Source organism: Panthera onca, chromosome X, assembly GCF_046562875.1.
Source record: "Panthera onca isolate mPanOnc1 chromosome X, mPanOnc1 haplotype 2, whole genome shotgun sequence".
In the NCBI taxonomy this organism is placed as follows: domain Eukaryota; kingdom Metazoa; phylum Chordata; class Mammalia; order Carnivora; family Felidae; genus Panthera; species Panthera onca.
The window spans coordinates 80,554,084-80,566,111 of record NC_138357.1 but is presented as its reverse complement, the minus strand read 5'-3'; the positions used below and the strand labels follow the sequence as shown (position 1 = coordinate 80,566,111).

The window sequence follows — 12,028 nt, the reverse complement described above, 5'->3', positions numbered from 1 at the left end:
ATTTTACTAAAATGGGCAATGTTTATCTTAATTTACTAAAACTATAGCTATAGAACAACTTAATTTCAACTTTTACTCTTAAAGTCTTTCATCTTGCAGATAATAAAATATTCTGCAGTACAAAAAAATAATAGTAAGGTTTGACTTATTCGAATAGGTAGAAGGGATAACATTCACTGAAATTAAGAAGACTAGGGAAGGAGCAAGTTTGGAGGGTTGGGATAAACCAATGGTTCTAAGAGGGGATGATTTTGCCTCCTGAGGGACATTTGGGAGCGTCTGGAGACATTTTTGTTTTTCACAGTTGGGAGTGGTATGGAGGTGCTACTGATGTATGTTGATATACTGCTAAACATCCTACAATGCACAGGGCAGTCCCCCACCACAAAGAATGATCTGGCCTCAAATGTCAATAGTGCCAAGAGTAACCCTAAGTTAGAATCCTTTGCTCTGACTTTAGCCACTGTTTCTCAGGCTTTGCAGCAGTTTATTCTTCTTCTGTCTATTATTACGCAGTATTCTGTCTTTAGCTCACTTCCTTTTTCCTCTATATTTTCTCTTGAGGATACCATCTATTCCCATGACATCAACTACCAGGTCTATGTTAGTGACTCCCACATCTGTTAAGTCTAGTCCCAACTACTTTTCTAAATCTAGAGCATTGTTTCTCTTAATTTCCCTTCACATGTTTTCACTAACCCACTGCTACAATATTTTTATTAGTGGCATCTGGTAGAAAACCACAGGGTCACTTATTTCCTAAACATTTACTGAGTATCTAGTTTGTGTAAAGGGCTGCACTGGTACTTAGAGGAAGGTAGTGATGGTGGAAATGAGAGGCAATCATGGTTAATAAGTACTTTAAATGCATGATCCCTAATTATGGCAATAGTTCTACAAGGAAGAAATTACTATTTCCTGGAAACCATAGCTCTAAATGTTTAATCGGCTACTTAAATATCACAGGGCTTGTAAGTAACAGAGTATTTTAAAAGTCAGTTCTATTTTGACATGAAGGATTGAACTCTTTCCATTAAAAAACACTGAGGACAGGGCTGTAAAACTGTGGTCTATTTTGTACATAGCCAAAGGGGAATGGATGTAAATGCTGAAGGTCTAAGAAGTTCCAGTAGCCTTTTCTTCTAAGCCATATCACACCCACCTCTTACCATATATCATATATATATCATATATCTTATTACCATATATCATTGAATATAACACACCAGTAGTAAGATGAATTATTATTTTCCATAACTCTAAGAAAAGAAAAACTTTGCCAATTAAAGTATGAAATTCCATCGAGATTTAGATTTATTAACTGATATTTTATAGATGTTGAAACATTAAAAATCATTAGACATTTTAAAAAGTAAGCCTTCAGAGATTTCTAATTTGTTAAAATATGAAGAAAAATGTGACCCTACATTCTATGACATACAGCGAATTTATTTTCCACATTCATTACTATGTTTAATGCTAGTGTGCTATTTTGCACTTTAGTCAACTAACGTGTTTGCAATTGCTTTTCAAATTGTCCTAGGTAGTTTCATGGCTCTGTGTTACATAGCTGCAACTCGGTAGTAAAGCCCTTAGCTTTTCAATAATGTCTTTGTTCTCCCCCTCCCACCACCTGCGCCCCTTACCCCCCACTCCACCCCTCCGCACCTTTCCACAATCTATGCAGAGTTTACCAATTAGAAATAAACCTGGATTTCTTCTAATCTTAAAATTGCATAGATTGTGTAACACAAAACGTAGATTTAGTTACATTTAGGGGGACGGACGGTGGTAAAACATTATATGTTAAATATACATGTCTTTTTAAGACCCACCCTTATAGAACGTTAAAATAGGGTGGAGTAAGGAGGGGAGGGCGGAGGCAGAGAAGGGATTTGCGTTTCAGGATACAGGAAATACGGCAAGCGCGAAACCCAGAGGAAGCTCTGTGCCCGGAGGGGACCCGCCGCCATCTCAGGTCTCAGCCTCGTGGGGCCCACCACAGAGAGCTGACGCCCTGTCCTAAGAATCCTTATGGGTGACCAACCTTGTTTCTCCGGGAGATCCACGCTCCCACCTGGAAACACGCGGGAAACCAGGCCTCCAAAAAAGCGCTGCCTCCTAGCTCCACGGTGGGATTATCCAGAGGGAACCCCCAACGGAGGTAGTACCACTCTTCACTCTGCACCTTCTCCTGCATCACCCGGCCTGAAGTCGCACCCTCCTCCTCCGGAGAAGTAGTAGAATATACTTCTCCCACCCAAACCAGGTCAGATTCTTTCCTTCTCATCTGGGACATCCAGCCTCTCTGCAACTTAATTATGCACTTTCCCAGATCTCCTTCCCCTTTTTTCTATTCCCATGATTTCATAATCGAAAAACACAGTAAACAAACAAAAACCATACTGGCATTGAATAGCTCTTTCACAAAATATGCTTGGGCAAAATTATGGATATTGAATGACATTGAGTAAATTATTTTTGATATTTTAGCTGTGATAATTGTTATATTTTTTTTAAGAAATAGATTTAAATCTCTTGATATGTTCAAAAGTAATTCAGTGGGGCGGAAGTGGGAGTTACAAACAAAATGTTCATGAGTTGATGATAACTGGGTGATGTATACATGGAGATTCATTATACTGTTCTCACTACTTTTGTGTATATTTGAAACTTTTCCATTAAAAAGAAAATCCTTGGTTCAAGATCAGTAACAACATACGGAAGGCCTCATTCCTATGCTAAGAGGCTCAATTACTGTGCTAACGGAGGGTATTTTGAAGTGTCTTCAGGAGTGGGTTTCTCTGTATGTAGCAGGAAAATTTAATAAGTAAAAACAAACAAACAAAAAAACAGTATGGTAAGTTAAACCCAAGGGCCATAATGTTTGCTTGTTCAAGGTATGCAGGGATCACCCAGGATGGACAAAATCATTCTGCTTGGTAGTAATCATGACCCATCAAAAAGGAAAGGGGAAATTTGGGTGGTTCTTTAAAGGGTGAGTGACATCTGGCATGTGGAAGAGGAGAGAATGCTTTTCAGGCCTGGTGTTTTCAGGACAAAAGTCCCAAAGTGGGCTTATGGGAAAAGCTTGGGTGTAATTCTGAATCTTTGAGAAAGAAGGACTTGGAAGTGCAATAGAGTGTTGCAAGGCCTTGAATGTTACCCTAAGGAGTATGCAGTTTAAAAGCAGTGGTAACCATTGAAGATTTTCAATCAAGTGATATATTTTAGGAATCCAGTTTTTACCATCAGAGAAACAGTTTTCTATTTAGAAGACTTTATGGAATGCAAAAAATGAAACCAAATCTGACCCAAGGCTCACAGGTCCTTGTAATCAATCCAAAGGAAGCAGGGCATCCTTTTTTCATTCATACAGTAAACCCTTATGGAACTCTTGCAATGGACAAGGCATTGTGCTGGGAGCTGTAGGGAATGGATGATCAAGGCATAGTGCCTGGTACACAGTTGGAGTGAAACAGATGTTTGAATAAATAAGTCAATAAATGCTAGGATAACAGTGGCAACCAAGGAGGCTCTGGACTTGGGACTTGGGACTTGGTGATAGTGCATAGAAAAAGAATGAGCTTTTTTGCTTGAAAGCATCATCCAGTCCTTCCTTTACACTCTGATTTCCATCATTTTTACCTCAATGTACAAAAGGGTAGTGCTGGTAGAGGTTAGGGCATAGGGATAGCAGTGCTCATGTAGAAAACCAAGGATGTTGTGCAGGGCAAAAACTGCAAAAGCTACATAATTTCATCTAGTGATTCAAATCATTGAAAATTGTAATATAGCATATATTTACTGAACATTTTTTATGTGCCAGACACTGTTCTAAGGGGCTTCTAGAATCCACACTTAATTTGCAATAGACCCCTTCTAATATGATCTATATAATTGTTTTACAGGAATATATAATAGAAATGGGAGCATGGTGGAACATAAGGACTTAAGGAGGCCAGGGGAAAGAAACGTCCAAAAACAGAGGAAATAATTTTACCTTATTTTACTATCTTTTAGTCTCTGAGGGATTGCAGAATGACTCCATTTCCTTGGTGCCTTCATAAAATGGTTCACCCTGTGAAGATGTTGAAGACTATTGACAATGCTGCCCTGATTTTTCTGATGTCCTGCACCAGGTAATTGTGTTTTTTAAGGTACTTTCTTTACCAAAAACTTATTAAGGGAGGAAGAGGAATAAGAGTTATAAAAATAAATAGCCAAACAAAAAACAAAGCTAGCACAAAATGGTAAAATTGAAACTATTTTCTACATTTTATAAAACCATACATACCATATAATAATAATGTAATTTATAAGCTGCTTCGTTAAATTCACTCCTAATTTACCTTACAGTTTTTGTTGTTAGTGTGAAATGTATTTAAATTTTTTTTATGTTTATTTATTTTTGAGAGAGAGAGACACAGAGTATGAGTGGGGGCAGGGTCAAAGAGAGCAGGAGACAGAATCTGAAGCAGGCTTCAAGCTCTGAGCTGTCAGCACAGAGCCCGTTGTGGAGCTTGAACTCAGGACTGGTGAGATCAGATCTGAGCTGAGGTCGGATGCTTAACTGACTGAGCCACCCAGGCATCCCTGAAATGTATTTTTAAAACCAGATTTTCTGATTTTTGCTGGTAAATGGGAACATGATTGATATTTTTACATATTGATTTTATATGCTACAGATTCTCTGAGTTTTGTTCTGATAATTTATAGATTCTCTTGGATTGTCTATTAGCTATGTTGTGAATAATGGCAGTTTCTTTCTTTCAATATTTGTTTTTTAGCTTGTCTTACTGTGCTGGTTAGGACTTTCAGTACAATGAGAAATAGTAGCAATAAGAGATGTTCTTACCTTGCTTTTGAATTTATAGGGGAATTCTATAAATGTTTCACCATTTTTAGTAGATTTGCTTCTTCAGGATAAGGCAGTTTGTTTCTATTCTTAGTGTGCTGAGAGCTTTAATTCTGAATGAATATGGAGTTTTTTCTCCATTATTATGACAGTGTGACCATGTGACAAATTACAATAATTAGTTTTCTAATCTGTTTCCTGCTTTTGGTTTCATCAGGCCTCACCATTGAAATACTTTGTTTCCTACTTTAATAATTTTTGCTTTTATCTTTAATATTACCTTTACTTTTTACTTGCTAATTTTCTAACTTATTTATTTGGACCTTTACCCAGTAATTTTCAATCTTCTTTTCTAAAATAAGAATTTATGATTATAAATCTTCCATTCTGTACAACTTCAGAATTTCACAGATTTATATATGTATTTTATTATCATTCAATTATAATTTCCCTTATTTCTTTTTTGACTCATGAGTTGTTTAATTTACAAACATGAGTCTATTTTTTAAAAATCATATTGTGAAATCATTAGTCCAATTACAGTTAACTTCATCTGATTTTCTTCTTTAAAGTTTTTTTTTTATCTTTCTTATAAGAAAAAGCAAAATTATATACCAGCTTCTCATTTCAACACATTTGGCCATATAAAACTTTTTCTTTCATTACATACATAGAAATGCATGTGCATGCTATTCAATGATGGAGTTATTCCTGATACATATATTTATGTTTTAAAAAATTTGTTTTAATGTTTATTTATTTTTGAGAGAGAGAGACAGAGTGTGAGTGGGGGAGGGCAGAGAGAGAGGGAGACAAGGATTCCAAAGCAGGCTCCAGGTTCTGAGCTGTCAGCATGGAGCTCGATGCGGGGCTCAAATCTGAGCTGAAGTCAGACGCTTAACCTACTATATTTTTGTTTTTTAAAACTTTAAATTTTGATCTCATTTTACACTTTAAAAAATTTTGAGAATATTACAAAGAACTCCCATATACCCTTAACCCAGATTCACCAATTAACATTTTCCCATACTTGCTTTTTCATTCTCTATTTCTCCCTCTCGTACCTCTTCTCCTTCTGCCTTCCTTTTTTCCTCCCCACCTTCTCCTCTCCCCTACCTCTCCTTTTCTGCCTTTCTCCCTCTTCCTCTTCCTCTGAACTATTTAAGAATAACTTGTAGGTATCATGCTTCTTGACTGGTAAATACTTCAGTACCTGTAAATACGTCAGTGCATATTTCTTCAGAAAGATAACCTTACATAAGGTTATACATAACCTTACATAACCTCACTACATGTGTCAAAATAGAAATTGACAATGTTCTAATTTTTATGTGTTTCATATATCTTTATTGTCAAGATTATCCACTTATAAACAATGGAAAAAGGATGAATTTGGGAGAACACATATTTCAAGTGGACAATGCAAGCTGTATTATAGTTCTTTTTTGTCTTGGTTTATTGAAATATATTTGACATACAATGTTGTGGTAGGTTTCAGGTGTATAATATGATGATTTGCTGTATCTATATATTACAAAATAATTGCCACAATAAGGTTTCACACAGTCATCTCACACAGTAATCATTTTGTGAGTGTATGATGAAAACTTTTAATATCTATTCTCCATGACTTTTAAGTATACAATTTTGTTAATTATAGTCACTAGACTATAGTATTAACTACAATATAACTATACTATACAATTGCATAAGTATATATAACTATACTATTAACTATAGTATAATGTACATCATGCTGTGTATTAGATACCCAGAGCTATTATTCATGTTATAACTGAGAATCTATACCCTTTGACCACTGTCATCCATTTTTCCCACCCTCCCACCTCTGGAAACTACCAATCTACTCTGTATTTATGAGTTTGTTTGTTTGTTTGGATTCTATGTATAAATGAGATCACACAGTGTTTTTCTTTGACTTATTTCAGTTAGTATTATGCCCTCAAGTTTTATCCATTGTGTTGGAAATGAAATGTGTTAGAAATGAAATGTGTTGGAAATGAAATGTGTTGGAAATGAAATTTCATTTCACTTCCTTTACCTGTTCATCTGTCAGTGGAAACTTAGGTTGTTGCCATGTCTTAGTTATTATAAATAATGATTCAGTGAACATAGGGGTGCAGATGTTTCTTCAAGATTAGTGATTTTATTTCCTTTAGATGTATACTTGAAGTGGAATTGCTGGATCATATGGTAGTTCCAATTTTAATTTTTGAAGAACCTCCATGCTATTTTACATAATAGATGTACCAGTGTACATTCCCATCAACAATGTACGAGTGTTCCCTTTTCTCCACATCTTCACCAGCATTTATTATCTCTTGTCTTTTTTATAATACCCATTCTAACAAGTGTGAGAGATATAGTGCTGTGGTTTTGGGGTTTTTTTTGTTCATTTTGTTTTTTAAACTATGGTTTTGATTTGCATTTCCTGATGATTAGTGATGTTGAACACCTTTTAATGTGCCTAATAGCTATTTGCATATTTTGTTGGGAAAAAATTCAATTCAGGTCCTTTACATCTTAGTAAGTTGGATTATTTATTTTTCTTCTATTGAGCTGTATAAGTTTCTTACATATTTTGGATATTAATTCCTTATCAAATACATGGTTTGCAGATGTTTTTTCCCCATTCCATAGTTTGCCTTTTTATTCTTTTGCTGTGCAGAAGCTTTTCAGTTTGATGTAGTCACAACTTGTTTACTTCTTGCTTTTGTTGCTTATGCTTTGAGTGTCAAATCCATAAAATCATTGCAAATTCCAATGTCAAAGAGCTTTTTTCCCTGTTTTTTTTTCCCAAGAGTTTTATGGTTTCAGGTCTTACCTTTAAGTCTTTAGTCAAGTTTGAATTAATTTATGTGAGTGGTGTAAGTAAGATAGGGTTTCAGTTTCATTTTTTTATATTAATACCCAGTTTTCCCAGCATCATTTATTGAACAGACTATCTTTTCACCATTGAGTACTCTTGGCTCCCTTGTCAAATACATGCATTGACCATATAAGTGGGGGTTTATTTCTGGGCTCTCCATTCTGTTCTGTTGGTCTATGTGTCTGTTTTTATGCCAGAAAAATACTATTTTGATTACTATAGCTTTGTAGTATAGTTTAAAATGGTGTTCCCATATTATCTAGGCCATATTCAAATTTGATCAATTGTCCCAATATTGTTTCTTATATTTATTTTCATTTCTTGGTTGAAGTTTCAATCCAAGATGATGCATTGCATTTAGTTGTTGTATTTCTTCAGTTTTCTTTAATCTGCAACAGTTCCGTCCTTTTTATTTTCCTTTCATAACTATTGGCAATTTTTAAAAATATAGGACAACTAGTTTGTATATTGTCTTTCAGTTTAAGTTTGTGTGCCTTTTCTTCACTATTATATTTGGATTATGCATTTTGGCAGGAATACCAGAGAAGTAATGTTGTATTATTCTCAGGGCATCATATCAGTGGCACATGATGCTGATTTGACCCCTTAAAAGTGATGTTAGCGTGCCGGTCAGCATGTCACAGAAAATGGACGAAGGACAACAAGAAGGGGATCAGAAGATTTTGTTGACCTTCATGGGTTTACAGCCTTTGTCTCTAAACAAAGTATGGAAACAGTAGAGCGTTTATTTTGCGTTTGTTTTTGTTTTGTTGTTTTTGTTTTGTTTTGTTTTCCCCCCACTAAATAGAAATGAGGGTTCTTAGTCTGTTTCTGGCAATCTGTTAATTTATTAGGATAGTTGTCTTTTGTTTGCTTTCTGATAGGCATAGTAAATTTAGTTAAAGAGCACATCTGTATGCTACAACTTGATTACATCTTTTTTTCCTAGCTATTTTGCATTTTTTCTTTTACCGTGTTTCAGTTTCTGCATGTAGAATTAAATAAGAAACAAAACTTGTAAAGTTGTAACATTTCACATGGAAATGCTGCCCGATCTTCACCAGCTTCAGAAATCTGACCTTTGCCGATGCTGCAATAAAGTGTTGTCATTTAAAAAAATAAATAAATAAAATAAAAGTGATGTTAATCTTGATTACTTGGTCAAAATGATGTTTGCTAGATAAATCCACTCTAAAGTTACCATTTTCCTCTTTTTAAAAAAAATTTGAGAGAGAGAGAGAGAACATGAGCATGTGAGTGGGGGAGAGAGGCAAAAGGAGAAAGAGAGAGGATCTTAAGCAGGGCTCAATCCCATGATCCAGGGATCATGACCTGAGTGGAAATCAAGATTCGGATGCTCAACCAACTGAACCACACAGGTGCCCCAGCATTTTCCTGTTTGTAGTTAATAATTTTGCTGGGAATACTTTGAAACTGTGTAAACATTTTGTTCCTCATCAAACTAAAGTCCACTGGCTTTAATATCCATTGATAATTCTTGACTGAATTAGTATGATGGCTGCAAGATGAGAATTTTTAAACTCCATCATTTTTACTATGTTTATAAATTTGTATTCTATTTTAAGGAAGAGTTTTATTCTCTGTTTACTTATTGACCTTATTTTGGACACCTTCATTTTTACTTTATTTCATGAATATCTTATTGCTACCATTATTTATTTTAATGTTCAAATTATCCCAGGCTTAACCAATGACAGCCCATTCAAGCTGGCTCCTCTGTCCATTTGATGTGCTCCCATCATTCTGATACATATTTTGACATCAGCGTTTTCTTACTTCTTTACTTTTAGGCTTGTCTTTTATTCCCTGTCTCATTGAGAGGGAGATGGTATTTAGGAAACAAAACATCGGTACGTGTTTTTTTTGTTGTTTAACATGTTATTCTTTTCATTTAATTGTACTTAGTACAGACATTTTCTTCACCAGTTTTTTTATATTGTAAAATTTCAACTCTTCAGAAAAGTCAAAAGACATCCTTCATATAGATCTATCCATTGTTTATTTTGCTACATATAATCTCTTTTTTTAATGTTTATTTTAAGAGAGGGAGAGACAGGGAAGGGCAGACCATGGTTTATATGATACTGTTTATTTAGTATTTGTTGAGATTTGCTTTATGTTCTTATGTATTAATATATATTTTATATAATTTTATATATAAATTTATATATATTTGCTGAAACATTTGGAAGCAACTTGCAGATATTATGGCACTTAAGCCCTAAACACTTCAGTATGTCTTAAGAACAAGGGCATTGCTTTTATTACACTCAGAGAAACTTAACACTGATATAATTCTGTTATCAAACATATTGTCCCCAAGTTTCCCAATTACCCTAACAATACCCTTTAAAGCTTTTTATTTTTTTTGATACAGGATCCAGTCAAGGATCCTATACTGTATTTAGTTGTCATGCCCTTTTAATCTTTTTAAATCTAGAATAGCACTTCCTCATCCTTTCTTAATGAGGATTAGAAAATTAAAATTTTAAAAATTTTCAAAATATTGACATTTCTGATGAGTCCAGGCAATTGTCCTGCATATGTGCCACAATTTGAGCTTGCTTGTTTCCCCATGATTAAGCACTTTTAGCAAGAAGACTACATAGGTGATGCTGTGTGCTTGCATCACATCAGGAAGCACAAAATACCAGTTTGTCACATTCATTATTGATGATGCTAAGTTTGCTGATGTTTTTTTACAGATTATTTTAAGAGTAGTTTTAAGTTCACAGCAAAATTGAGAAAAACAGAGAGATTTCTCATATATCTACTGCCCCTGTAGTACATAGACTTCCCTATTATCAACATTCCCTACAAGAATGGTATAGTTGTCACAATTAATGAGCCTACATTGACATACAATGATCACCCAAAGTCCATAGTTACATTATTGTTCAATCTTGGCATTGAACATTCTGTGGGCTTGGAAAAATGAATAATGGTATGTACTCTTATTATGGTATCATACAGAGTATTTACACTGCCTTGAAAGGCCTCTTTATTCTGCCTATTCATCCCTCCCTCTAAACCTCTGGCAACCACTGATCTTTTTACTGTTTCATAGTTTTGCTTTTTCAGAATGTTAGCAGTTGGAATCATACAGTATATAGCCTTTCAAGTTGGTTTCTTTCCATTAGTAATATGCACATAAGGTTCCTCCATGTCTTTTCAGGGCTTGGTAGCTCATTTCTTTTTAGAATAACATTCCATTGTTTGAATGTACCAGTTTATCCATTCACCTACTGAATGACACCTTGGTTGCATCTAAGATTTGGCAATTATGAATAAAGCGGCTATAAATACCTATGTGAAGATTTTTGTGTGGACATAATTTTTCACCTCCTTTGAGTAAGTATCAAGAAATGGGGCACCTGGGTGGCTCAGTTGGTTGAGTGTTTGACTTCAGCTCAGGTCATGATCACATAGTTTGTGAGTTCGAGCCCCACATCAGGCTCTCTGCTGTCAGCAAAAAGCCCAAGTCGGATCCACTGCGCCCCTCTCTCTGCCTCTCCCCTGCTTAACACTCTCTCTCTCTAAAAATAAATAATTACTAAAAAAAAAAGAAACATGATTGCTTATATTTATAGTTCTATTTACATATTTATCTACATATGCATCATAACAAATACATAAATATATTTTTTCTGAACCATTTGATGGTAAGTTGCCTTATGAATCCTATGTACTTCAGTCTGTGTTTCCTAAGACCATACTCATTTTTCACCAATTATGCCAGTAGATGCCATTTATTAAAACATAAAGAATCTGGTCCAGGGTCCAATTCATAATCATGTTGCATTGAGCTGTCATGTTTGGTTTTTTTAACTTTTTGAAGTATGTATTTTAATTTATTTTATTTTTAAAATATAATTTGTCACATTGGTTTCCATACAACACCCAGTGCTCATCCCAACAAGTGCCCTCCTCCCTGCCCATCACCCACTTTCCCCTCTCCCCCATGCCCCATCTACCCTTAGTTTGTTCTCAGACATGATATCTGTCTTTCTCTGCCTGGCTTATTTTAGTTTCCTTTAATCTGCAGTCGTTTCTTAGATTTTCTTTGTGTAGAAAAAAAAAATAGTTTTGAAGATGGTAGCATGGTTATTTTATAGAACGTCCTTCAAGTTCAGTTTGTGTGGTGTTTCCTCATGATTACATTCAGCTTATGTGCTTTTGTCAAGGAACATCACTGGAATGATGTTTTGTTCTCAGTGTATTATATCAGGAGGCACATGGTGTCGATTTGTTCTATAACT

The 12,028-nt window shown here is 35.0% G+C and overlaps 1 protein-coding gene across 2 annotated transcripts in view; it reads left to right on the top strand.

Moving 5' to 3' along the window:
• Positions 1-1,914: 1,914 nt before the first annotated feature.
• NBDY (negative regulator of P-body association) overlaps positions 1,915-12,028 on the top strand; it is a 144,937-nt gene continuing 134,823 nt past the window's right edge. Inside the window, exons 1-3 of one of the 2 annotated variants that reach the window (XM_081792592.1) lie at positions 1,915-2,269; positions 4,024-4,142; positions 8,317-8,883. In XM_081792592.1, coding sequence (XP_081648718.1) covers positions 2,035-2,241 — 207 coding nt within the window. In that variant the 5' untranslated portion in view covers positions 1,915-2,034 and the 3' untranslated portion in view covers positions 2,242-2,269; positions 4,024-4,142; positions 8,317-8,883. Of the gene's footprint in view, positions 2,270-4,023; positions 4,143-8,316; positions 8,884-12,028 lie in introns of those variants that run through there. The other variant, XM_081792591.1, reaches the window with a different exon arrangement.